Below are 27531 nucleotides of genomic sequence, written 5' to 3'. Positions count from 1 at the left end.
CTGACACGCACTCAGTACCCAACTGCAAGGACTTTCCAATCTGGCATCCCCAAAAGCAAATGTTGGGATCTGGATGCCATCAAGAGGGAGCTCACGGTTCCCACAAAGCAAAAGGCATTCTGGAGGGGGTGAAAAAGCACCCCACCCAGAAGGAGCACACTTGCCTGTCAAAGCGACGCCTGTGTTCCTGCTGCCCCCGGTTGCATCACGGAGAATGAGGCACCAAGAAGTCTTCAGGGTGAAGGCTTGTTCCTAGCACAGAAGCAGGAAAGGGGAGCTAGTGGCAGTGAACTGGCCACACCAAGCTGGCTGTGGTGAATGTCTATGAAGATTCTCCATCATCCAGGTCATGGTTGTTCCAAGGGTGCTTTATCAAGAGACAACTGGGCTTTCTTGGTTTTTCTTTGAAGACGTTTCGCTTCTCATCCAAGCTCTCAGAAGAAGCTTTTTGGATAAGAAGCGAAACGTCTTCAAAGAAAAGCAAGTAAGTCCAGTTGCCTCTTGAAAATGGCCCTGGTGAGTTATCCTAGATCTATCCAGGAGAGCCTCCTTCCTTAGCAGACTCTTTTGCACCACTCAGTCCTTGCTGTATCATCTGGCCAATCGTGTGGAGCTATCAGTGCATGTGAGGGGGGGATGAGGTAGCATTTTTTGGAGATTGGGGCCTCCCTTCTTGGAGACAGATGCCATCCTTGCAGACCGAGTGGTGTCCTAGTGAAGGTGCAATGCCTAGTTTAGCTTCCATTTGGCTATCCTTAAAGAAATGCCTTGACTGCTCCGTACTTAGAAGCGTGCAGCAGCTCCTCCTCCCAGCCCCTCATTTGGAATGCCTTTGGGCCCTGGGCCCACTGAGCGTGTGTGCCAGTTCTAGACCCGTCCTGTGTAAATTGCTGGAGAAAAGCAACACTTAATTATTTCCAGAGCTCCAGCGAGAGGAACTTTTACTGCAGAAGGTCACTGCACGGTAAACAATCTCTGGTTGTCCTTAGTGGGGTTTGATTCTCCCCAGAATAGCTCCTGAAGGTGCCATCTAGAAAGTCTCTTCCCTTCCCCCCCTGTCCAAGATCTACAAGGGCAGGTGCGGATGGCAACGGAGATGCTCGGCTTGCTCTGGCTCACATCTGCTCCTAGCAAAGGAAGCCTCGCCTGCCCCCCCCCCCCCCGGTCTAACTGAGGGATGACTGCAGAGCAAGCGGTCTATGAAAATCGACTTATGCTGCCTGCCTGCCTGCCCGCCCGCTCTTATCCAGCACCATCTCCACCCCCCAAAATATAGCACTTGGAACTAGGACTAGGAACAGCAAGAATGGCAAAGAAAGTAGGGAACCAGAAAGACCGCCATCTTGACTGAGACGAACATCTTCGTGGATTAGCACAGAATTCACCAAATACTTGTCTGACAATCAGGCGCTCGCCACCGGCTCCACAGGAAGCTCCCACCAGCAGATTCTGAGAAATGCTAGAACAGCATTGAAGGACACCAGCCGGGTGGTGGGACATTTAACATACTCAAAGCCGACGAAGGCTTCCTGGAGAAGAGAAATCCAGCCCAAGGAGGAAATCTAGCTGACTATTGATGCTGGAGCACTTTTCATCAAATCGGGTGGGGCAACTTCAGCTAAATTGAGGCCGGGCAGTTCGAGGGGGGGCGGGCAGGCTGCTTCCAGCCCAGACGGCCCAGGAACGGCTCAGCGGGACGAGCTGCCGCTCCGAAGATTCCTGGCCTGGAACCAGTCCGGCTCTGCTGCCAGAAGGCGCCTGGCTTGGAGCGGCCTTCCGTTCCCAGAACCGCTTCGCGACCGAATTCAATTCCAGTCCTCCTGGAATGATACCAGGAGCCCGCCGAAAACCCCGCTAGAGGTGGGCCTCTAGTTTAGTTTCACGGCCTCTACTGCAGTCCAAAGCGGCTCTCGGGCCTGATCCGGACAGGCGGAGCCCCGATCTCGGGTGCTGGATCGGAGGACGGGAGGGGGAAATCCCACCGCTCTCGCCTCTGGAGCCCAGCGGGACCCGCCGCCGCGGAGGCCCCGAGGCAGAAGAACGCCGCTCCCGACGGTCAGAAGTTAACGAGGGCGGGAAGCAGCGGTCCCTGCAGCCCAGGCGGGGCGGGCGAGCGGCGGCGGTCTTCCGCTCGGGGCTCCTGGCCGGCGCGACCGTCCGCGGCTCCGCCAGGGCTCCGGGAGGCGGGGAGGGCGGCCCTCGGCCTGCCTCGAGGCGAGCGCGGCGTCCCGCCCCCCGAGAGCTCCGGAGGGGCGGCGAGCTGTCGGGCAGCAGCGGGTCCCGCCTACTCCTGCCCCGCGGGCGGCCAGAGGACGTGCTCCGGCTGCTCCCCGAGGTCCGCTCCCGCCGCTGCGGCTCCCGGCGCCGGCCATGGTAAGTGCGGAGCTCCGACGGCTGCCTCTTCTGCCCCGGGCGCGGCTCTCGCGCGGAGCGGAGCCTCGTTCCTCCGCGCCCGCTGCCCCGGGGACTTGTGCGGGCTCGACGGGGCGCGGGGACGCCCCGGCTTCTCCTGGCCAAGAGGCCGTCTCGGGTTGCCGGCCTTGGAGGCTCTCAGTCTGGCCGGGTATTTCTGGGCCGCGGCGAGATCTGCTCCGTGGCCTCCTTGCGGGGACGGCTCCTCGCGGTGGGCTCCTGGGCGGCCCTGGCCCCTCCTGGCCTGTTCAGCGCGGCCTTTGGCGGCCCTCCGGTTCCAGGGGAAGGGCAGCCGTCAGCCCGGTTCTGCCTCGGGAGGAATTTCCTGTAGGGAGGGTAGAAAGACCGGCTCCACTCTGGTCCCTGCCGGCCTTTGGAACGCGCCTAGACGGGACGATCCAGCTGGCCTTGCCCCGGGAACCCCGCAGGCCCCTCGGCCTCCCTTCGGGAAATGTCCCGACGCCTTTCAAGGGTGGAAAGCCGCATCTGAGAAAGCGCTTTCCGCGGTCTGGGGCACGAGGCCGGCCAGGAGGACGGGGTGTTTGCCCAGCCGGTCTCACTGGCGAGTGGGCAACTGTATGAATCGATATAACTAATTAAACGGCGAATAACCTTTGGAGGGGCCGCTGTCTTGGCGTCCCTCTGGCTCCGGAGACCGAGGTGGCGCCCACCTGATGGGGGTAAAAGGCAAATGCGCCCGGCGGGAGGAACGGCTGGCCTTTCACTTCCTCCGCTGCAAAGAGCCCGGCGTGCCCCGAGGGCCTCTGCTCCTCTTCCGCCTGCATCAAGGAGGTTCCCCCAGTGTGAAGAAAGGTGCGGGGCACGGAAACACCCAGTGCCCAAATGCGGAGCTCAGCCCCTTTCAGATCCCCCCTCTCAGCTCAGCCTGAAGCCCTTAGTTCCCCACTTCCAGCAAAAACTGCCTGTCCGAGTGGCTTTGGAATTGTTATGATTAAAGAGGATAACAAATAATTTAAAATGAATTTAAGTAAAATTTATTAATTCTGGCCCAACTGATTTTTCGTATTGCACACCCTCAGCTTCCTTGCAGTTTGAAGTGATAAAGAGGCCACTTGGTGCTTTTAATTAGCCATATTGGTGTACTTATGCAGAAGTTGTTAGACACCTGGTGGGCACCAGATTTCTACCCTCCCTGCCTCCCACCCCAATCATGTGCAGGAAAACAATGGCGACCCAGGCCCTGCTCCAAAACTATGCTGCCTCAATACAAGGCACCTGTGGGGCCCAGCATCACTATTGACTCAACTGCAGCGAGAGCTCAGCGTGGGAGAGAAAGAGGGGATATAGTTTGTCTGAATGTGTTCAGAGTATGTTAGTGCTGAAGGTCAAAGCCTCTGGTTCATTTCTCCCCCAGGACATTATTAATGATCGAATCGTGGGATCTGTGGCTGTCCTTGCTCTGGATTGGCTCTAGAGTTGGTCCCACTGGGCCTACCCTGGCAGTACCTGGGACTGACAATTCAGAGGTGCTGCGACTGGAAAAAGCCTTTCACGCAGCAACCTCAGGTTGAGCTGAGTTTTCCTTCCATTGTATGAGTCCAGAGAATTGTGATATCAGCTATCAGCCTCCACTCCTTGTCCACAGCCTGCACCTCCGGGCTGGAGCCCTGTGGAATCGGCCTCTGCCCATTTCCAGGGAAGGGAGCCTGTTCAGCCAAGGAATAGAATAGAACAGAGCTGGAAGGGACCTTGGAGGTCTTCTAGTCCAGCCCCCTGCTCAAGCAGGAGAACCTGTACCATTTCAGACAAGTGACTGTCTTCTTAAAAGCCTCCAGTGATGGAGCGCCCACGATTTCTGGAGGCAAGCTTGTTCCACTGGTTAATTGTCCTCACTGTCAGGAAGTTTCTCCTTAATTACTTCTCTCTTTGGTCAGCTTCCAACCATTGTTTCTCATCCTGCCCTCGGTGCTTTGGAGAATAGTTTGACCCCCTCTTCTTTGTGGCAGCCCCTCAGATACTGGAATACTGCTATCATGTCTCCCCTGTTTCCTCTTTTCTCCGGACTAGGGAAGGAGGGAAGGCAGAGAAAGAGCAGCTTCTGGAGGCTCCCTGGCTTGTGCCTGCTCCTCCCTGGCTGTTTGCAGAAGTGAAGCTCTGAAATGCACCTTTCAGGGGCTGCTGCTTCTCTGCTGCTCAGTTGCTTCACGGGTGCAAGTCAAATAACGGAAACTTCTGGCTGCCTTCAAATGAATCTCTCCCGCCCACAGGAAGCGCCGCATTTCAGACGCTGCTTCCTGGCAGAATCTCCCCGGGGCTTTCCTTGCCTCCTGTTAACCAAATACCCGAGGAGCTGGCACTTCCTTCAGAACGAGGCTCTCAGTGGGAATATTTGAAAAGTTTCCAGCAAGGATTCCTGCACACACTTTAAGGCACTTTGAAAACACATTCTCTGCTATGCAGCACAAGATGGGATCACAAAACAATTTTAAAATTGTTAATTTAAAGCAAAGGTACAAAAAAGTACTATGCCTGGTAACAAAGGCAAAACCTCTTTTGAAGAGAAGAAAGAGATTAGGAAGCGGGTTCAGTAGCAGAGCTGGACCAGCAAACATGCCCCACCCTGATGCAGAAGTACACGTCCTGACCTGCTTGACGGTGCTTCTCAGGCTTCAGGAAAACACAAATCCTGATACAGCGATAGAATGACCAGCTACTGACCTCAGTCGATTTTCACTCAAGTCAATTTGGGGAAACAGATGGGAGAACCACGCACCCAGTGCGTGCAACCATCTCTCTGGCTTTCTCAGCTACACCTCTTCCCATAAGCTCATCTCCACTTCAGTCCCACAAAAGAGTTTTTCATTTCTTGGCTCCAGAGACCTTGATGGACTTCCATCTGCATCTTCACCCACAATCCAGAAGAACGATGTCAGTTTATCAAACAAGTTCATTTCCTGGACCTTTTGGTGAAGCTGCACAATGGGCATAAAAGTAGCGCCATAAATGAAAAAGTCCAGCTACCACCCTGAACACAGTGAAACATCAAATTGGTAGCCCAATCCTGGCAGAATAACCAAGTTGGAAGGGATCTTGGGGATCCTTGAGTGCAACCCGCTTCAGGAGAACCTAGACCATTTCACCTAACTAACCACGTAGCCTTATTGGGCCAAACTTGTTAAATAAAGCATTTCTCAGTTTAGAATATCTCTAATGAGCAAAAATATCAAACAGATCAATCAATCCAGCAATAATTTATTAGAAGTCTCATCCAGAACAGAAAACTATGGAGCTTCACTTTTTGTTGCCTTTGTGCTTATTCCACTGAACAGCCATCTTGTAGGGCTGGGTTGGAAGACCATTTTGGTTTGCGGGCCCACTGAAGTGTTGAAGCCAAATGCTGGTAGGCCGGGGGAATAGAACTTGAGAGAAGAAACATATTTTAACAGAGGATTACTACCAGAAATGCTGGGCCAGAAGGCCAGCCAGGGAAGTTAAGGCAAGGAAGAGTCATTGCTGAGCTCTTGGAAAGAAGAACTGAGCTTTACTTGAAGGCAATTTTACTTTATTTCAGTAAGTGGCCGTGCTTGACCTACTGTCAAGCAAGTGGGCAACGTACAAGTACAAATCATATTAAAGGGTTTTTTTAAAAAATAATAATAATGGTGCTCTGTTGAACAGTGTGCAGTGTTTTTCATTTAATTCCCAAGAGATGCCTTCGATCACACAGAAACATGAATGTAGTCCAAGAATGCAAATCTGTAAAGCAGCTGCATTTTCCTGGGACCTCTTAGCAGCTGCGAAAGTTTGTGTCCAGGGTAAGTGCCGAGTCCCTGAGAGGCTACAAGGTTTCGGTTGAGTTTGTGGGAATGTTGAGGTTCTTGACAACTCAAGAGGAGGCCCTTCCCTGAAGCTTTTCCATCCAAGGCTTCAACTTTGAGTCCACTGTGAGAGGTTCCTTCCCGGGCACAGAATCTGCCCTGCAGTTCTTTGGCAGCCCACCAAAGTTCTTTTCCTTGGAAAGCCCCAGCCCCCCCCCCCCCGGGCTGGCTCCGAGACCTCCTCTCCTGCTGTTGCGCTTCAGCCTTGGCTTGGCTGCCCTCTCTTCTCTGGCTCCTGTCCACAGAGTGCGGAGGAAGGTTTAGGGAAGGCCGGGGTGTCGGATGGCCAGTGCCAGAGAAGGCTTTGGTCTTCTTCCCAGGCGGATTGTCAATCGCAGGCAATCAGTATATATTGTTGGGTGTTTGCAGCAAGACAGCCAAGTGCATGGATAAAGAGGGTTTTCAGAAGGAGCGCCATGGCAGGCGGCTGCAGCAGGTTCAATGGGAACAGTAGTGGCAGGCTGTTGGTTCCAGAACTCTTAGGGGGACAGTTTGCCCACATTGCAAGTGATGCAATGAGAGTGGGGTCCCCCTTCTGCCACCTGGAAGGCAGGCGAGGGAGGGAGGGAAGGAAGGAAAGTAAGTGATTTGTTGTCTACTTGAAATAAAATTCACAAGCCAAAACTTCCAAGAGAAAACAATGGCAATTTATTTGTACCTCTTTGCAAAGGGGGTGCTCCTGTGCATGCAAGCAGTGGACACACCTTAAATCTTCAATATCCATTCTTTATATTCTCCATTGCCATTACAAATTTACCTCCCACCTCTTCTTCATTGGCTTTGTAATCATACTGTAATCATGTTGTCACAACCTATCCAAAGCTCCTAAAGGGAATACGAATTTCCTTTTATGGTTGTTAGTTCCTAGGGCTTGTCTCTAAAGTTGCTATCGTATCAATAGATTCTGGTTAGGATTCTGGTTAGGACCGGTTTTCAGCAGAGACCTTCCTAGATGCAATTCTCAAGTTTCAAGCTAGGCTCATGAGATTAAAATGTATGCAATGTATTTGCTTCACAGGCTTGCATGTCCTCTCACGGTTCTGTAAAAACAGTAAGCTCTTTTTCCCACAATCCCTCCTTTTTCTTTTCACAATCAGTATTGATTTTACACTCATATTTCTCAAAATTGTTTCAACATTCTTCCAGCCTCTTCACTCTCATCTTTCATTTTCCATCCGACCAAGCAATCTTTACAACTCATCACCATCATTGGTCCAAGCTGCATACAACAACAAACCATCATTCCAGTTATCAGTATTAAAATTCCCAACACTATCAATTGTTTTACCCATCCGGCCAAGTTAGGGATCCAATCACTGAGTCCTTCCAAGGGATTCCAACCATCCCTCCCTAGGCCCTAGCCCACAGGTCTGCAACCCGCGGCTCCGGAGCCGCATGCGGCTCTTTCAGCCATCTCCTGCGGCTCCCAGTCCTCTGCCATGTGCAGTCCCCAAAAAAAAGTGGGACTAAAAAAGTTCAACCAATCAATGCAAATATGCAGGGTAGGTCCATATCTCGCCTTGGCTCCACTCTTCAGTCAAACCCTGTTCTGCGCATGCACGCATGTACGTGCATGTGCACACATTTTTTGCGGCTCCCAGTTTTTCCTTTTGTGAGGGAACCAGTTCCGAGTGGCTCATTCACTGTTTCAGGTTGCTGACCCCTGCCCTAGCCGTTTCTTGTAATTCATTTACTTGTTCATGATGTTTCTCAATTAGTTCAGAATAATCAGGTACTTCTTCACTAGTATTATGTATCCAAGTGCAACAAATATGATCAATTCACTCTGCACATAGTTTACTCACAGCAGCTGCTAAGCTCTCTATTTCTAATTGCTGCCTTAACAACGTAGTCCTCACTATTTTTAATTCTTCACTTAGTAACATTATATCACTTTGAGTTATGTTTATTATTTCATCCATAATATTGGTGTAATTATTTATTCTTTTCATCATTTCCCATCCCCATCCTGTAAATGAAGGGGCTAAAGTCCATCATCTGTCCTCAGTTTCAAACAAGTTATCTTTTTTTCCCCTCCTATTTAACAAATATCTGGGATATTCTGGTGTGAATACATGTGTCTCATCCTGCACCTCCATTACCGGCACCAACTTGGCAAGGTAACACCATCGGATTCTCCTCGTGTTCGTATATTGGAAACATTTGTTTTCACAACAGTAATGAATGTTATTTCCCACACTAGGCATTAGCAACACCGTTGTGCCTTTCTGATCCTGCATCCTGGCATTGTTCACAGCCTCCAAAGCGTGGAACCACTGATGTGGCAGATCATCTCCAGTCCAATTCAGATAAGCCTCATACAAAGATTTTTTCTTGGATGATTGAAACAAACTTCTGGTGACACTTTGAACATTGAACTTATCAAAGGTGCCGGGAGTCATGGTGGCACTGACTACAGTATTTCCACACCAGCCATCTCCAGTGGTTAAAATTCCTCTGATGCACCAATCAGGGACATATAAACTTCCCACTATCTCTTGTATCTGTATTTCTCCCAACTGTCTGTCTCTCCCAACAAAGTTTCCATAATGAATACTTGGAGTACTCATTAAAATCCGTGAGATATTAATAGGAACCGCTACCATTGGAATCTTCATTGTCTTCTCATTCAAATGAGAACATACCCAACAAATGGAGTGTCCTGATTTCCTAGCATAAAGATATTTCAAAGCTAGCCAAGCATCGGTTGGTTTGATATCCATAACTTCCATATTCACATCATAAAATGGTTCAGTATTTTCTATAATGTCAGTAACAGGTACAGCAGAAGGAGGAGGAGTGGCTTGAAAAGCATTTTTTAATTTGTTGCCATCTCCACCCTTCATCCAAATGCAGACCTTAACCTGCTCATTCAAATTATTGCTAGTAGTAATAATTACGTCATCCCACGGACACCATTTAGTGGCAGTATATATCAATATACACTAAGGGGGCCACCGTTTTCTCAGTTTATTAACTAATTGTTGACTGAAAACTCTAGAAATTGGTGCTTTACCTTTCACTTCTGAGCTGCATTTGCATTGTGTTCCAGAACTTGCTGGAAGTGTTAGGACTGGAGTGAAAAGTAGGCCATACAATAACAACAGCAATATCCCCATCTTTCTCTAAGCAAGGAATATTACAACAATCAACAGTTAACAAGATGATAACAGTGATAATCAGTAATACAATTATAATTGTAAAAGAACACACTCAGGAACTGATATTTCTTCTGACTTCTTTCTTCCAAACACACAGAAAAGTAGAAATCCAAGTGCAATTAACAAACCCCAAGTTACCCAAAATTGCCGAGATTCCAGCATCAGTTTAATTCGTAGAGGATGTTCAGCTGGTTGAACAGTCCAGATGGCTGGTTCTTCCACTGGTCCCTTCATTTGGGTATTATGTGTCCATCCCTTCTCTCAGGTTCTCAGTGCAGTTTCAGTGGTTAACAGCACTTGGTATGGTCCCTTTTAAGTTCATTATAAGGACAGATAGATAGTGAGGAAAAAAACATGATTGATTCGTTCATTCATTCATTCATTCATTCCTGCATTTATATCCCACTTTTGTTATTTTTACAAATAATTCAAAGCAGTGAACATATCCATCTTCCTCCTCCTATTTTCCCCACAACAACCCTGTGAGGTGGGTCCAGCTAAGCGAGAGGGACTGGGCCAAAGCCACCCAGCCAGCTTTCATGGTTCAAGTGGGACTTGAACTCAAGGTCTCCTGCTTTCTCGTCTGGTGCATTAATCACTAGAGCAAACTGGCTCTCAAATGTTAAATGTGTGGTATCTGGAGCATGCTAAGGGAAAGATAAAATGCAACAAATTAGCAAGAAATGTGTGTTTGGGATGTTTAAATGCTCTGCCTCCATTAGCTTTGCTCATCTTCTACTGGAAATCAAGAAAAATTGTGCAATGCACGGCTGACCCTCCAACAGTTTTTCTTTCCAGAGGAAGGTCCCTTCTGGAGGAGGTTCACCTGGGGTGCAGAAGGGCGGCTTGCACCCTGAGCAGACCTGGCTGCTCTCTCATGAGAATCCAGGGCCGTCACATTGGCGTGAAAAAGGCATCTTCAGCTCATCTGCTTTAGCCTCCCTGGCACTGGGCAGCTGCGCCTTGCGCCTCTCAAAGAGCGTCTTCTTGAGCCCCAGCCCCTCCTGTCCCACCCTATGACACCCTGTCCCCTTCTGCAGGGCGAGAACCAGCTGGGGCGATGCCAGCAGAAGGCTGAGGAGGTGACGGAAATCATGCTGGACAACTACACCAAGGTGTTGGACCGCGAGGGCAAGCTTAGTGACCTGGATGAGCGGGCTGATGAGCTTTGTAAACAGGTATGGAAGGTGATGTGGGGACTGGGTGGGGCATCCAGGAAGACCAGTGTGCTGCCACCACGTGGCTGTGTGGAGAAATGTGGGCAGTCAGACCCTCCTACCCTATGATGTATTTCCTTTTCCCTCCCCTTTCTGGGATGGACTTCCTCCTCCTTTGTCCCTACAGAGTCCATTCTCTTTTAGCCCGAAGACATGGGGTAACTTGCAGACTCAATATGCAGTTCCTGGGAATACTACCATTTTCTAACCTTAGAGATACCTTGGAAATATCTTGGAAATGCTGTAGAAAGGTCATCTGAATGCATCCACCTACTGTATTCAACTGTACATGCAATAAAGGTATTTCTATATGATAAAAGGTGTCTCTACAAGTTCAAAACTATCTGGAGAGATCTCTTAATGTTAATGATATCTGTTATACAGACCATAGAAATCTTAACAAGAGATTAATTAATTAAAGTACAACAGCTTCGATCCAGAATAGTTAGAAAATGGCATTAAATTCCTCTTGTCTGCATATTCCTGCAATCAAGCATAGTTAGAAAATGTGTTTTAATTCCTAAAATCTGCAGCCTAAAGTCTGTAATGTTTTCTACAATCAAACTCAGTCAGGAAATGTAATTTGAATTCTTTCTATCTGCTTCTAAAGTGTGCATGATTCTCTGCAACTAAAGCTCAGTCAAAAGGTGCTTCTATAAACACTCAAAAGGCTTGTTAAAAATTTACTGCCTCCTTGCTTGAAATGCAATGAATCTCTCCTGAGATCTGTCTCCAACATTTCTAATTACAAAGAGAGACTGTGTTTGTAAGCTTGAGTTTTGTGAAATCAAGATGCAAAATTAGAATTTCCTGTCTGTCTTCTACTAAAGAAAACATTGCCTCTCACCTAAATTGTCTGAGAAAGTTCAGAGATTTACTGTTGCAAACAATTGGTTTCAGAGCTGAATCTTTATTCAAAGAGGATAAAAGTTTGTTCGTTTGCAAAACCCTTTCTCTCTGGCTCAGCCATAAAGTAGGCAATAAAAGAGTAATAAAACCATAAATTGTCATGGAAACCAGGCATCTGGTGGAAGGAAGCCACTGCTAGTCTTTACCCCCACCTTTGGAATGCCAGCTAATGTAGCAGCTTGCAAGCTTGGTTTTATGCTAAGGCAGGCAGCGACCCCTAGTGGCCAAATTGAAACGCTTAAACTGTCTGCAAATTTGAAACGCATGTAAGCTATGCAAGCATTTTATTTGGATAAGCAAGTGATTTATCGTACTCTAGCTATAAACTAGGAACAAAGAGCAAATTAACCTTCGTCAGACACAGTTTTATAGCCTACAGTTGGTATTCTTAATACAGACAGGAAGTCTCTCGAGAGTTCCAGACCGGCTCACGACTAGTGGTCATAAAAAGGAACAATTGCCTCACTTTGCATCCAAATTCAAGCTAGAGACAATAACAGGCTTGTATCCAAACAGCGACCTCTAGTGGTCAAGGGGTGAACTTCGCTGAAGTACTCACCTACACAAGCAGCATCCCAGTGGCTGCTCAGCAAGTAAAAGGCTTGTCCTCAGGCACGTGTAGAGTGCCTCCTAGTGGTCAAAGGGTGAACTTTCCTGAAGTCCCTAACCACGCAGAAGGTCCCCCTAGTGGCCAACAGCCGAACTTCCCCAAAATCTCTGACCGCACAGAAGGCACCCCCTGGTGGTCAAAGACTGAAGTTCACCGAATTTAGTCAAAATTAACTAGGAAGTTTTCTGTATCTGTCCTAGCCATGGCAGGGTGTACCATTGATCCAGAAGAGCTGGTTCAACCAGACAACCCTGATTTGCACCAAGAGGTTGCAAGACCCAAGCGTACAATAAAACCAACCCAGAAACTCATAGAAAATTACGAGGCAATTAAAGATGAACTTTCCAGTGGTCTGCCAAAGCTATGGGACAGAACCGCACACGCCATGACAATTTTGCAGAGTCTTAAGGGCAATCCTGCTAACTTGAGAGACTCTATAGATCGCCTATCTGCAGCTTATGAATGTTACCAACGGCAGTATGCAAAATACATAGGTTTTTTGAATGACTCTAATGTAGATGATTCCTCAGCAGAATTAACCAAAATTGAGGATCTGAACCAGCAAAGAGATCTCCTAGTACAAGATGCAATGAATAAGGCAAAAATCCGTATTGCTGAACTGCAGGATACCAGATCCCATAGAACCACATCAACTAAAGTCACAGTACGCTCTGCTAGATCCTCTCGCTCCAGGGCTTCAACGATATATCACAAGCTACTAGAGGCCCGTGCGCTTGTAGAAAAAAAGGACGTGCTTGCTTCCTTTGTCAGGAAGGAAGTTGAAATAGAAGCCCAGAGAAAAGTCCGTCAAGCAAAGGAGGAAGCCCAAATGAAAATTCTGCAAATAGAAAAGGAACAAGCAGCTGCCCTGGCAAAGCTGAAGGTCCATGAACAGGCAGCGAAGAAAAACACCAATGTGGAGTGTTCCATCCCAACAGTAGTGGAAGATCCGATGGAATGCACCAGTCAATACGTGTTAAAGCATAATGTTTGCAACGATGCAGAGCCATCTTCCACATTGCCTACAAACATCACAGAGACCCCAGAACTGTAAATGCCTGTACTCCTTCAGCACCACAACACAAGTTCATTCTCTGCACTTCCCACTCACCACTCAGAGACCACAGAACTGCAAGGGCCTACACCCCTTCAACAACGCAACACAGGTGCGTCAGCTGTGCTTCCCACAAAGAGCACAGAAGCCCCGCGCCTGCCAGAGCCTACATCTCTTCAACGCCCAAAAGCAGATACGTCAGCTGTGCTTCCTACAGACAGCACAGAAGCCCCAAGCTTGCCAAGGCCAGCACCTCTTCAACGCCCAGAAGCAGGTGCGCCAACACTTCAAACTGCACCACCTCTTGCCAACGACAACGTAACTTCCAGCAATGATCAACGGTTGAATCGACAGCCAGCACAAGCTTTAGAGAATACACCGCAGCTGAATGCCTTTACAACATCACTCTATCCTGGTGCACCTCATCCTTATTCACCAGAGAACCTCCACACCCAAGGGGCCCAACAAGTTTCTTTGGCATCAAGGAGTTAGGGGTTAGACCGTTCTGACCATGATTTGACAAGAGCTTCTCAACTCTAGCCCCTCAAAGTTTAATGACCGTCCAGAGACCTACAGATTCTGGAAAGCAACCTTCAAAGCTGCTATTGCTGATCTCAACTTCAACATGAGAGAGGAACTCGATCTACTCTTTTCCTTCCCCCCATTCTCATATTTTTGCAGGTTCATAAGTCACCATGCCTGGACGAACAATGACCCCAGCTTCAACTACCCTGAATCCAGTGTGCCTGCTCCAAGGTATGTTAACACAGCAGCTCAACACAAAGATTCACGTGGAGCTGTGTCTACAAGAAAGACGGACATCTCACCTCCTATATCATCTCCTCCTCAATGGAGTGATTCAGGTGGTGGCAACTCACATCCTGTACCATCTCCTCCTAAATGGAGCGATTCAGGTGGTGGGGATGAAGATCCCAATCGTCAGTGTCCTATTCACAAACTGCCTCACCCTCTTAGAAAATGTCATCAGCTTAGAGCAATGACTATACAAGAGCGGAAAGAGGTTCCTCAAAACTTGGAACATGCTACAGATGCTATGCTTTATATGGTCATTTATATATTCATTTTGCTAAAAATTGTAAAGCCTTTGTCAAGTGCAAAGAATGCGATAGCGACAAACACGATACAGCTACGCATCCTGCTCCACTTCCAGGCAATCCACAGCAACCACCTGTATCCAACCCCGCTTCAAATTATGGGGAGCAGCATGGCGGGGAGCAACAAAGTCACGCTCCAGTCACCAACGTTTCACCTTTACCCTATCTTCAAGTTAGAGACCTTGTTCTGTTTAAGGAGCAACAACCTCAAGAATCAAAGGGCACCAAAATCTTTCATCAGACCATCGCAGAACTTGTCCTGCTTTTGCCTCTTGAAGACTGAACTCATTGTTTTCCTTGTTGAATCCTGACTTCAAGAAGAAAAGTGCCTTCAACTTGATCTAGACTATTGAGGCCTGAAAAGGCAATTGTTATTATTACAATATATATGCATGTTCTTTTATATCTTTCAGGTCTTGAACACAACAAGCAAAACCTCAGCCTGAAAGGGCAGTTTTTATTATTGCAATATGTATGCATGTTATTTCTTATATATCTCAGGTTTCTATGTCTTATATATATCATGTTGATTTTTATATCTTTCAGGTTTTATACCTCATATGTATGCATGTTTATTTTATATTTCTCAGGTTTTTATCTTAGGTTTATTACTTATCTTAGGTTTATTACTTATATCTCAGGTGTTTATGACAATTAGCAAACTACAAATGTGTATTTGCATTTGTATAACTACCGTTATACGTCTTTATATGGTGGTATTATGTAATACCTGATGGGGAGTGTGCTGCCACCACGTGGCTGTGTGGAGAAATCACAATGTGGGCAGTCAGACCCTCCTACCCTATGATGTATTTCCTTTTCCCTCCCCTTTCTGGGATGGACTTCCTCCTCCTTTGTCCCTAGAGAGTCCATTCTCTTTTAGCCTGAAGACATAACTTGCAGAATCAATATGCAGTTCCTGGGAATACTACCATTTTCTAACCTTAGAGATACCTTGGAAATATCTTGGAAATGCTGTACAAAGGTCATCTGAATGCATTCACCTACTGTATTCAACTCTACATGCAATAAAGGTATTTCTATATGATAAAAGGTGTCTCTACGAGTTCAAAACTATCTGGAGAGATCTGTTAATGTTAATGATATCTGTTATACAGACCATAGAAGTCTTAACAAGAGATTAATTAAAGTACAACAGCTTTGATCCAGAATAACCAGCAAGCTCTTTGTCCACAGCCTGGCAAGGGCAGCTGGGCCTACCTGCCATTTGGAATTTCAGTGGGGTCAGGTCCAAGGAACATAAACCAAGGTTGGAAAGGGCCTCAGAGGTCTTTTAGTCCAACCCATGGCTTCAGCAGGAGACCCTATATTATTCCAGAGTATCTCCAAAAGCCTTGATGTTCATGTGTCCACGGTAAAACAGACTGTGTACAAATGGAGAAAGTTTAGCACTGTTGGTACTCTCCCTAGGCGTGGTCGTCCTGTAAAAATGACTGCAAGAGCACAGCGTATAATGCTTAATGAGGTAAAGAAGAATCCTAGAATGTCAGCTAAAGATCTACTGAAATCTCTGGCACATGCTAACATTTTTGTTGACACATCTACAATAAGGAAAACATTAAACAAGAATGGAGTACATGGGAGGACACCACGGAGGAAGCCATTGCTGTCCAAAAAAAATATTGCAGCACGTTGGAAGTTTGCAAAAGAGCACCTGGATGTTTCACAGCACCACTGGCAAAATATACTGTGGACAGATGAAACCAAAATTGAGTTGTTTGGGAAAAACACACAACACTATGTGTGGAGAAAAAAAGGCACAGCACACCAACATCAAAACCTCATCCCCACTGTAAAACATGGCGGAGGAAGCATCATGGTTTGGGGCTGCTTTGATGCCTCAGGGCCTGGACGGATTGTTGTCATTGATGGGAAAATGAATTCCAGAGTTTATCAGGACATTTTGCAGGAAAACGTACGACCATCTGTCCGCCAACTAAAGCTCCGCTGAGGATGGGTGATGCAACAGGACAATGACCCAAAGCATACAAGTAATTCAACAAAACAATGGCTTCAACAGAACAGAATACGCCTTCTGGAGTGGCCCAGTCAGAGTCCTGACCTCAGCCCGATTGAAATGCTGTGGCATGACCTTAAGAGAGCGATTCACACCAGACATCCCAAGAATATTGCTACACTGAAACAGTTTTGTGAAGAGGAGTGGTCCAAAATTACTCCAGATCGTTGTGCAGGTCTGATCTGCAACTACAGGAAATGTTTGGTTGAGGTTATTGCTGCCAAAGGGGGGTCAACCAGTTATTAAGTCCAAAGGTTCACATACTTTTTCCACCCTGCACTGTGAATGTTTCCATCTTATGTTCAATTAAAACATGACAACAGCTAATGTTTGTGTAGTATTATTTTAAGCAGACTGTTTTTCTATTGTTGTGACTTACATGACATTTAGAGCGCATTTTATGACCAATTCATGCAAAACTCCACATAATCCCAAAGGGTTCACATACTTTTTCTTGCAACTGTATTTGCAGAATTTTCATTTGGGCTTCCACCTCTGCTTGGCGAGCCTCCTCCTCTGCTTGGCGGGCCTTCTCCTCTGCTTGGCGGACTTTTTCCTCTGCTTGGCGGGCTTTGCTCTGGACTTCTATTTCAGCTTCCTTTCTGGCAAAGGAAAGAAGCACGTCCTTTTCTTCTGCAAGCGCACGGGCCTCTACTAGCTTGTCATGTATGGATGAAGCCCTGGAGCGAGAGGATCTAGCGGAGCGTACTGTGTGTCTACTTGATGTGGACCTATGAGATCTGGTCTCCTGCAGTTCAGCAGTACGGATTTTTGCCTTATTCTTTGCATCTTGCACTAGGACAGGGGTCGGCAACCTAAAAAAGGAAAAGAGCCACCGGGAACCGGTTCCATCACAAATTAAAAAAACTGGGAGCCGCGTGCGTGTGTCCATGCACGCGCATGCGCAAAAAACGTTTTGCGCATGCGCAAAATGGTTTTTTGCGCGGACGCACGCGGTTGCCAATTTTTTAAAAAGTGAGATGGAACCGGTTCCCGGTTGCCCGACGGCGACGGCCCGTCTGCAAAGCTGCCGCTTTCGGCAGCTTTGCAGACGGGCCGCGGCAGCGTCCTCAAAGAGCGACGCCGCGGCCCGTTCACGCGGAGGTACGCGCACACCTCTCCAAAGGTTTGGGGAGGTGCGCGCGCAGCTCCGCCCATTCAGGGAGGTGCGTGCGCACCTCTCGGAACGGGCCGCGGCGTCGCTCTTTCAGGAAGCTGCCGTGGCCCATCTGCAAAGCTGCCGCTTTCGGCAGCTTTGCAGACGGGCCGCGGCAGCGTCCTCAAAGAACGACGCCGCGGCCTGTTCGCGCGGAGGTACGCGCGCACCTCTCCAAAGGTTTGGGGAGGTGCGCGTGCAGCTCCGCCCATTCGGGGAGGTGCGTGCGCACCTCTCGGAACGGGCTGCGGCGTCGCTCTTTCAGGAAGCTGCCGTGGCCCATCTGCAAAGCTGCCGCTTTCAGCAGCTTTGCAGACGGGCCGCGGCAGCTTCCTCAAAGAACGACGCCGCGGCCCGTTCGCGCGGACCTCTCCAAAGGTTTGGGGAGGTGCGTGCGCACCTCCGCCCATTCGGGGAGGTGCGCGCGCACCTCTCAAAACGGGCGGTGCCACTCTCCATTTGGAGAGGTGCGCGCGCACCACTGCCCCTTCGAAGAGGTGCGCGCGCACCGGGCGGCTGGGAGCCGCAGGAGACGGCTCAAAGAGCCGCATGCGGCTCCGGAGCCGCGGGTTGTCGACCCGTGCACTAGGAGATCTCTTTGCTGGTTCAGTTCCTCATTCTTGGTTAGTTCTGCTGAAGAATCATCTACATTAGAGTCATTCAAAAAACCTATGTATTTTGCAGACAGCTGCTGGTAACTCTCATATGCTGCAGATAGGCGATCTATAGAGCCTCTGAATTCAACAGGATTATCCTTAAGGCTCAGCAAAACTGACATGCAGTATTCAGTTCTGTTCCATAGTTCTGACAGATTACTGGAAAATTCATCTCTAGTTGCCTCATAATTTTCTCTGATTTTCTGGGTTGGTTTTATTGTACGCTTGGCTTTTACAGCAGGATCTTTGCACAAATCAGAGTTGTCTGGTTGAACCAGCTCTTCTGAATCAATGGGACACTCAGCCATGGCTAGGATAGGTACAGAAAACTTCCTAGGTATTTTTAACTAATTCGGTGAACTTCACTCTTTGACCACCAGGGGACGCCTTCTGCATGGTTAGAGACTTCAGGGAAGTTCACCCTTTGACCACTAGGGGGCACTTTCTGCGTGGTTAGAGACTTCAGGGAAGTTCACTCTTTGACCAATAGGGGGCAATCTACACGTGCCTGGGGACAAGACTTTTACTTGCTGAGCAACCACTGGGGTGCTGCTTGAGTAGGTGAGTACTTCAACGAAGTTCATCCCTTGACCACTAGATGTCGCTGTTTGGAAGCAAGCCTGTTATTGTCCCTAGCCTTCACTTGGACACAAGGTCAGCCAAATTGTTTCTTCTTAGGACCACAAGTTTGTAAGCCGGTCTGGAACTCTTAAGGAGCTGCCTGTCCGTATTAAGAGTGTCAACCGTAGGCTGTAAACTGTGCCGTTAACGAAGCTTAATTTGCTCCTTGTTCCTTTGTTTAGAGCTAGCGAGACTGAGCTTCACGTGCAGTTTAAATTTGCAGACAGTATAAACATTTCAGTTTGACCACCAGAGGTCGCTGCCTGCTTTGACATAAATCCAAGCTTGCAAGCTGCTGTATTAGCTTGCATTCCAAGGGTGGGGGCCTCTTTCACTGAGCAGTAAACCAAGGGCTTGGTTGCCAAGGCAGTTAATTGTTTTATGACCTTTTTATGGCTTCCCTGAGCAGTCTTTTGAACAAAGGATTTTAGCAAACTGGCAAACTTTTTTTTTTCGTTTGAGTAAAATTCAGCTCTGAACACAAATTGGTTTGCAAAAGTAAGTCTGTGAACTTTCCAGTGAAATTGGGTGAAAGACAGTTTTGGAGAAGACAGACAGGAAGTTTCGATCCTGCATTCGATTTTATAAACTCAAGCTTACAAACACAGTCTCTCTTGCAATTAGGAACATTTGTAGCATTCAAAGTACATCTTAGCAGAGTTCATTTGCATTTCAAGGCCTCTCCAATTACTTAAAACGCTGGCTAGTGATTCACTGGCAAGGAAACAGTAAGATTTTAACCAGCCTTCTGGCTGGTTTCCTCAGGAATACAGGAAGAGACAACATTCACAGAAACTCAATCCTAGAAACACGGCTCTGCTTCTTGCAAAATCAGCTGGAGAATGGCGAATTACTCATCTCCTTTTTATGGCAGGCATGCACTATTTCGAAGCGCCTTTTGACTGAGCTTTGCTTGCAGGTAACATGGACATGTAGGATTGCAGACATGAGGAATTCAAATTACATCTTCTGACTAAGCTTGCTTGCAGAAAACATGCATACTTTAGATTGCAGACAAAGGGAATTCAAATTACATCTTCTGACTAAGCTTGCTTGCAGAAAACATGCATACTTTAGATTGCAGACAAAGGGAATTCAAATTACATCTTCTGACTAAGCTTGCTTGCAGAAAACATGCATACTTTAGATTGCAGACAAAGGGAATTCAAATTACATCTTCTGACTATTCTGAATCAAGACTGCTGTATTGTGATTACTCTCGTTATCACTGTTAACAGCCCTTTTCCAGATAGCTGAACTCATGAAATACTTTGATCATCCAGAAATACCTTTATTTGCATGTAGCGTACGTTACAGCATGATAAGGTGAGTTAGGAGATTTATTTATTTATTTATTTATTTATTTCGCCCCCCCCCCCAAGCGGCATTATTACAAAGTCAGCTTTTTGCCCCCAACAATCTGGGTCCTCATTTTACCTACCTCGGAAGGATGGAAGGCTGAGTCAACCTTGAGCCTGGTGGGATGCAAACCTGCACTAATTGCAGGCAGCTGGTGTTACTTAAGGAGGCATTAGCCCACTGCTCCACCAAGGCTCTATTGTACAGTGTTCCAAGGTCCGAAGATGGTAATAACTCCCAGCGTCTGCACATGGATCTGGAGCACATGTCTGCTGGTTATCACGTCTGCCGGTTATGGAGGATATCAGGCACAGAGCCAACAAGAAGGAGGAAGTTCATCCCAGAAAAGGGGAGGGGAGAGGAAATACATCATAGGGTAGGAGGGGTTCTGGCTGCCCACATTGTAATTTCCCCAAAACGGCCACGTGGTGGCAGCACAATTCATCATATGCTTTAGCCTACATCCCTTATCATCTTTGTTGCTCTTCTCTGTACTCTTTCTAGATGTCAAGTTTCCGATGGATGAGCTCTTCAAAGGACTCTGAGGCATTATTTACCTTAAAAGTCTTTTATTAGAGCCCTGTAACATCGGCAATGCCCCTCCCCTTAGCACAATAATATTAAACACAGTTCTCCTTTCATTGCCGTCATTAATCACATTCTCCAATTAGTTTGAAGGGTCAGTTTTCCCTTCTGTTAGACAACCCACCAAGTTCTTATCTTCTCTTATTTCAAAACAGCCTTGAGAGACATTCTTCCTCTTCCCTCCAGCACCGATTCTAGCTCTAAAAGTAACACACGTTTTAAATATGAAATAGCTGCTTCTTCATCTTTTGTCAAAGCAAGAACATCTGATGTTAGCAGCATTGACGCTAGAGTCTCAGCAACTTTTTAATATTGTGGTGTCCAGAACTGGACACAGTATTCCAAGCGTGGCCTCACTGTCCACACTATAGAGTGCTATCATTTCCCGTAATCTTGATGCTATCCCTCTGTTGATGCATCTTAAGACTGCATTGGATTTTTTGGCACTGTTGGCTCATACTTAACTGCTGCTCCACTAGGTGGGACACCTAGGTCCCTCTCACAGTCACTATTGTTGAGCCAGGTAGCACCTATTCAATATCTCTGCATTTTATTTTTCCTGCCCAAGTGTAAGACCTTACTTTTCTCACCACTGAACTGCACTTCGTTGGATAGGGCCGTGTTCAAGTCTGTCAAGATCCTTCTGGATATTGACCCCATCTTCTAAAGTGTCCGTTATTCCCCCGCCTTGGTATTGTCTGCAAATCTGATGACTTTCCCTTTCATCCCCTCATGTATATTATTGATGAAGATATTGAAGAGTACTGGGCAGAGGTAGCCCTCTGCATGCTTCCCTCCACTGAGGATTATATGTTGAGCCTGGTTTGTCAGCCAGTTGCAAGTCTGGTAGGGATGCTGTGTATCCTGCATTTTTCTCTTTCCAAGGAGTAGGTTGGGATCTACTGTTATCGACTGCCTTACTCAGGTGGAAGTCAACTAGTCCAACAGTATTTCCCTGATTCACTAATTAGCCACCTTGTCAAAGAATACAATTAGGTTTGTCTGGCGTGATCTTTTTTTAACAAACCCATATTGGCTTCTAGTAATCACTTTGCTTGTTTCCAGGTGCTTGAAAATCCATTGTTTGATTGGATTCTCAGGTATTATTGACAGACTGATTAGTCTGCAGCTTCCTGGATCCATTTTTTCCTGTTTTTGAAGTTTGGAACCACATCAGCTCTTTTCTTGTCCTCTGGGAATTCCCTGGTGCTCCAGGAGCTTTGAAAGATTTTTTTCAGTGACTCTCAGATCGCATCTGCCAACTCCTTCAGAGCCCTGGGGTGTCATTCATCTGGTCCTGGAGATCTGAATTCATCTGAAGGGGAGAGAGATTCTCTTAACATTTTCTTGCATATTTTGACTTTTATTCTTATTCTCCTTCTATAGTACTGCTTTTGATGTTTTTTCCTTTTGTGTAAAGACAGATGCTGAGAATGAATTAAGCAGTCCCATTTTCTCCCTGCTGCCTGTCACCTCCTTGCCAACTTCTCCCATTAGTGAACCAATAGTTTTCTTGATTTTTTCTTGTTTTGTCATGTTGAATTGTTTTTATTGACATTTGTAGCAAGTCTTAGTTCGTTCTGAATCTTAGCTTTCCTGACTTCATCTTTGCAGATTCCAGCCATATGCTGGTATTCTGCCTTAGTTATGTGTCCCTCTTTCCATTTTTTGTACTTCTTTTTGTCTCTCAGTTTTTCAGAGTTATTTATGCAAGCATACTGGTCTCAGTGATATTGTGTTAGACAGAGCTTTCATAATTCCATTTTTCAGTTTCCCAAGTGTCTTGAGTTGTTTTCCCGGTTAAAATTGCCATCCTTGGAATTCTTCCTAAGCTTTCTCTTTAAGCTTTCTTAAAGTCCAAGATTCTAGTTTGACTTTGTTCTATTGGTTCTGTGTACCCTGTATTGAATTCCAAAATGACATGATCGCTCTCCCCCAAAGTTTCCAGAACTTCAACTCCTCCTATAGCTGACCCTCTGGATAACATTGTTGTCTGCTAGGTTCTTTAGGAACCTGTTTGATCTCCTACTAGGTGCAGAGTTTGTCTCCCAATTGATAACAGGGTAGTTAAGTTCCCCATCACTACTGTAGCATGCATCCGGCACCCTTTAACTAACTGATTAGCAAAATGTCCATCTATTTCCTCTGCTTGGTTGGGAGCTCTGTAGTCGGAATGGGACAACTTGCTGTGACCAACTCACCGCAGCCAAATCACTGCAGGGACAACTCCACATGGGACAATTTGCTCTGCACTGAGCGACAGCGTCCGTATGCCCCGACCGGATCTTTCGTGTTTTGTAACACCTTGTATTTAACTTGCTTTTTTTTTTACCTTGCCACACAAATTTACATAAATCTTTCTGCCATTGTTTAAATCAGGGGTCCCCAACCTGTGGGCTGCGTGAATGGCTGGCCAGTGTGCGTTTGTACGCATGCACAGAGCCCCTCTTGTGTGAGCATCGCCACAAACGTCGGCATTTGCAGCCTCACTCGTGCGAGCAACAGGTGTTTGTGCACACACGTTTACCCCTTCCACAAAACCATCCCTTCTTTCCCTCCTCTCCCCCGCTCCAGGCCGCCAACACCCAAAGGTTTAAATGATACATCCATTGTTAGAACAGGCATTGTCTGGAACACAAATAGCATGCTAGGTAAAACGTTAAATTTTAGTCACAGAAATTCTTCCCAATAGTGAGAATTGTAGTTTTTCCCATCTTAGCATATCCTTTCCAACTTCTTAACATTTTGAAAAAATGTTTTGTTATGATTTAATGTGGTCAGTTAAAACAAACTGATGGCATTTGCCTTATTCAGCCTGGCTGATGTTCCAATGGTTTGAACCTCTGGCTCCAAGCTGTAAAAGCAGCTTCAACAAACACATAACATTAACTGGAATTATTAGTGTTGTAATGCACAGCAGTAGGGTCTTACTCCCTCTTAACAGCCTTCGGTGTTGAATAAAATAGATTTTGCATCCCCTCCAAAAAGGTGCCAAACCACTCTGTTCCACAGCTTCTGCCATTAATTTCCTTTCCTTTCCTTGTGGGTTTGCTTCTCCTGGAAAAAGACCATGAATTCTGTAGGGAGCTGAGTTCCCCTCTGCCTAACCATGTGCAGCTCTTGGGCCCAAATATGCCCTTTCAAAGCCACACCAGGAATGACCGGGTTGTTGACCACCTCACTTCAGTCCACTTTCCTGTTATCACCACGGAAGGGGCTGCTAGAAGCCTTACGGCGGACTCTCAACCAGGCCTTGAAGTCAGAAGTGGGGCCAGAGGCTGTGAGTAGCTTTCAGGCAGGTACTTGCAGAGAAGTGTGACTGGGCTGAATCTCTCTCCTCACTGTGGAATTTGTGCCTGGTCTTCTAGGCTGGCCACTGGCCACTTCCCTCAAGCAGGCAGCCATTCCAGGGCAGAAGCTGGAACACGCGTCTTTTCAGCCATTGGCTCTACTGATGGCTAACCTTCATGACGTGGGCAATTCCCATGGAAGCCACGGAGAGACCTTAGGGCCAAAGGCCCATGGCCACAATGGACCCCAAATTTCCATTGATAAGCAAAACACTTGTTAACTGAATTGTGCTCTACTTTATGACCATTTTGCCACAATTGTTAAGCTAATCACTGCAGTTGTTAAGCACATCTGGCTTCCCCCATTGACTTTGCTTGGTGGAAGCCAGCTTGGAAGGTTACCAATGGTGATCACATGAGCCGGGAGAGGGGAGCTGTCGTGAATACATGGCAGTTGCCAAGTGCCTGAATTTTGATCATGTGACCATGGGGATGTTGCAGCAGTCTGACATGTGGAAAAGTCACTTTTTTCAGTGCCGTTGTAACTTCAGTCACTAAACAAACGGTTGTAAATTGAGGACTACCTGAATTTACTGGAATGAGATTACAGCCACCTCCAATTGGGTTTTTTTTTAGAGTTCTGCTTTCACCAAGACAACAAAGACACTGGCCCAGAAGAAACGCTGGGAGAATATGAAATTCAAGATCATCCTGTTGGCTGTGGTTGTGGTGGCTGTTCTGCTCATCATCTCAGCCATCACCCTCTACTTCACTCTCTCTGGATCTGGGAACCAGGTGGCTCCAGCAAAGACCAGCACTGGTGGCGACTGATCAGCTGAGCTTTCAGGGGTGCAGGGCATCGGGGCTTTGCTAGGACCTGGCAGTAGCCTCGACCTCCTCATTTCTCATCGTGGCAAGCAAACTGAGAAAGGAAGCAAAGGACACAGCCCTCTTGACGTCCACGACCTCAACACCAATAAAGACTCTCTGTGAGTGAGTGCCAAGGAAGCCAGCCAGCCTCCCTGCTTGTGTACTTCCTGCTCCATTGTCCCCGAGGAGATGCATTACTCCCAGCAGCAAGGCCTTGTGCGCTGATGTTCAGTCTTGGGCTACAGCAATCAAACCGGGCCCAGGCCTTGAATCTCCTGCCTCCAGCCGTCTGGTTAGAAAAGGCTCTCCTCCCGCTGCTGCCCACCCCAGCTGTACTTGGGGAAGGGCTTGCCCTCTTCTGCACCTAGGACAGAAGGTATATCCCACCACAACTGACACTTGTGACCTGTGGGGTGGGGGTTGCTTGGCTGTACCATTCTTGTGGATACTCCCAATTGCACACATTTTTGGTATAGGAAGGTTTCAGGATTTTTGAAACATTAAGCCTCTTAGGGTGTGTTTTGCCCTTTCTGCCTTAAATTGGTGGGAAGCTGCCCCTGGTTTTCGGCCCAGAACGTGCTCTGAAGTCTCCCGTCTCCTAGGTCTTGTTTTGAGGCACCGAAGGGTCCCCGACGAACTTGGCCCGCTTACGCTCGGCGTGGAGCCGCTTCTCCTGGGACGGGAACTCTGGGCGTCTGAGAGCTGCGCGAAGCCCACCGCCCTCCCGCTCTTCCTCACGGGGAAGCCCCGGCCCGCCGGCTGGACGCGGCCGGCCAGGTTTAACTTCGCTGGAGGGAGAGCCCGAAGCGAGCGACAGCCAGCCTCCCCTCGCCTACGGCTTGCCACCACCACCACCCCGTCTTCTTCCAGCCGCCATTTGCGCCCGCGGCTCTTTCGCCAGCGCTGCCTGGCGAGCCCCGCCGATCCCCGAGCAGCCCCGACGGAAGAGGCCGGCCCTGGAAGGGCCTCGGGTGGGCGTCGTGAGCGGAAGGGAGCCGCTCGCGCGGCGCTGCGGAGGCCGAAAGAGGCGACGGTTGGCGGTCGGGACGCTGCGCTCGCATCCGGAGACCGGCCGGCCTCTTGCGCGGCTGGCGGGGTCGCCTGAAGCCGGCTCTCCGCCCCTCCCGGGGCCGCTCGCAACCAGAAGCGCCTCGGTCGCGCAACGGGGGCCGCTTCTGCGCTGCCGGCCAATTGCGGCGGGGCGGGGGAAAAGCCGGAGGCCCGCCCGGATTGGGCGCCGGCCGAGGAGGGCGCGGGCGGGACCGGCCTCCCGTCGCGGCCATGGCGTCCTACTTCGAGGAGCACGACTGCGAGCCCGGAGCCGCGCCGGAAGAGCGCCTGCCGCCGCGCCGCGCCCTGCTGGAGCTGGCCAGGTGGGCCCGGGCGGGGGCGGCCGGGCCGCGAGCCGAGGAGGGGCCCGGCCGGCGGGCTCACGGTCGACTTCCGCACCTCTAGGTCTCTCTTCCGCGGCCTGGAGATAGACGCGGGCGCGCTGCAGGGCGGCGACTGGGACCACCGGCTTCCCCCGCCGGCCGCCAGACGGGCCGTGGAGGGCCTGCCCGAGGTCCGCGTCAGCGCCCCGCAAGCAGGTGGGCGAGGGTCGCGGGCGCTGGGCGGGAGCGGCTCCCCCGCGGGCCTTCCGGGAGCAGAGGCGGAGTCCCGGGGGCACTTGCGGAGAAGCTCTCGGCTGACGGGGCGGGCGGCTGCAGCGGGTTTGACGCCGTGTTGTCTCTCGGCCCTCCGCGCTCAGCCAAGGGGCTCCGGTGCCCCGTGTGCCTGCTGGAGTTCGAGGCGGCGAGGACGATGCCCTGCCAGCACCTCTTCCACGCCGGCTGCCTTCTTCCCTGGCTCGGAAAGGTGAGACGGCGGCGGGGAGAGGGGAGGCCCCCCCCCGCGCAGGTGCTGAGGCCTTTCTCCCTCCAGACCAATTCCTGCCCGCTGTGCCGCCACGAGCTGCCCACCGACGACCAGGAGTACGAGGAGCACAAGGAGGAGAAGGTGAGGGGGGGCGGGGCTGGCCTTGGACTGCCTGCTCTCGGGCCACTGGGACGTAGCTTGGAAGGGCAGGGCTCACACCCGCCTTGGAAGGGGGGCGACTTGGTAGCAGAGCTCTTGCGGTCAGCAGGAGCCCGAGAGCCAAGCGACTCGTCTAATCTCGGTGCTGCAAGTCCAGGGCTCGCTGGGTGATGTGCTTCAGTTTGAGGTTTGCAGGGTGAACTCCTCTATTTTAATCTGAAAGGCTCGAAGCAGCAGCAAGTGCACCGGCTGGAGTATCTCCATGGCGTGATGTACACGTGACCCTACAGTGTCGCCTTCATCATCTGGGGCAACCACCGCAGGGATTTTCCCAGTTGCAAAGGACAGGAGCAGCTTCCGGGGACAAGAAACGCCGCACTGGCAAGTCCTGTCCTCCTCCTCCTCCTCCTCCAGAGTGGCATTCAAACCTTCTCAGTGCTTTTTCTAAGCAAGTCCCCAAACACGCAGAGAGCTCAGAGTGATTTTTGAAAAATAAAAGGTAGCAAATGGCTTGTTTTCAACGGTGAGGTTGTTTGGCATTGTTGGGGCAGAAATGAGGGGAACTACCTCCCAAAATGGGCTATGTGCAAAAAAAAAGTAGTATTCAGTTTCTCTCCACTCTT

General features: G+C 48.7%; 2 protein-coding genes across 5 annotated transcripts; both read left to right on the top strand.

Moving 5' to 3' along the window:
• Nucleotides 1-1907: 1907 nt before the first annotated feature.
• VAMP5 (vesicle associated membrane protein 5) lies at nucleotides 1908-25663 on the top strand. Of its 3 annotated transcripts, XR_014027224.1 has the most exons (4): nucleotides 1908-2373; nucleotides 8455-10590; nucleotides 24659-25268; nucleotides 25495-25660. XR_014027224.1 is itself a non-coding variant. In XM_081333768.1 (3 exons), exons 2-3 carry the CDS (start codon nucleotides 10429-10431, stop codon nucleotides 24851-24853), a joined length of 357 nt encoding a protein of 118 aa, XP_081189894.1. In that variant the 5' UTR covers nucleotides 1908-2373; nucleotides 8455-10428; the 3' UTR covers nucleotides 24854-25663. The 3 variants fall into 3 exon arrangements, 2 of the variants coding, with proteins under 2 accessions (XP_081189894.1, XP_081189895.1); XM_081333768.1 differs by having other exon boundaries at nucleotides 24659-25663; XM_081333769.1 differs by having other exon boundaries at nucleotides 1909-2373; nucleotides 10453-10590; nucleotides 24659-25663.
• A 275-nt stretch (nucleotides 25664-25938) lies between these two features.
• RNF181 (ring finger protein 181) lies at nucleotides 25939-27417 on the top strand. Of its 2 annotated transcripts, XM_081333767.1 has the most exons (5): nucleotides 25939-26265; nucleotides 26348-26481; nucleotides 26643-26749; nucleotides 26816-26890; nucleotides 27132-27417. In XM_081333767.1, exons 1-5 carry the CDS (start codon nucleotides 26174-26176, stop codon nucleotides 27177-27179), a joined length of 456 nt encoding a protein of 151 aa, XP_081189893.1. In that variant the 5' UTR covers nucleotides 25939-26173; the 3' UTR covers nucleotides 27180-27417. The 2 variants fall into 2 exon arrangements, with proteins under 2 accessions (XP_081189893.1, XP_081189892.1); XM_081333766.1 differs by having other exon boundaries at nucleotides 26643-26890.
• The last annotated feature ends 114 nt before the right edge of the window (nucleotides 27418-27531 follow it).

This window comes from Vipera berus (genome assembly GCF_964194415.1).
Source record: "Vipera berus genome assembly, chromosome: 8".
Classification (NCBI taxonomy): domain Eukaryota; kingdom Metazoa; phylum Chordata; class Lepidosauria; order Squamata; family Viperidae; genus Vipera; species Vipera berus.
This window is presented reverse-complemented; position numbering and strand designations above follow the sequence as displayed.

Coding starts and splice junctions, on each gene's coding strand:
- VAMP5 (XM_081333768.1), top strand. CDS start 10,429: ATGACACCCTGTCCCCTTCTGCAGGGCGAGAACCAGCTGGGGCGATGC. Junction 10,591..24,658: donor CTGATGAGCTTTGTAAACAG/GTATGGAAGGTG, acceptor GTTTTTTTTTAG/AGTTCTGCTTTCACCAAGAC.
- RNF181 (XM_081333766.1), top strand. CDS start 26,174: ATGGCGTCCTACTTCGAGGAGCACGACTGCGAGCCCGGAGCCGCGCCG. Junction 26,266..26,347: donor GCCCTGCTGGAGCTGGCCAG/GTGGGCCCGGGC, acceptor CCGCACCTCTAG/GTCTCTCTTCCGCGGCCTGG. Junction 26,891..27,131: donor AGGAGCACAAGGAGGAGAAG/GTGAGGGGGGGC, acceptor TTAATCTGAAAG/GCTCGAAGCAGCAGCAAGTG.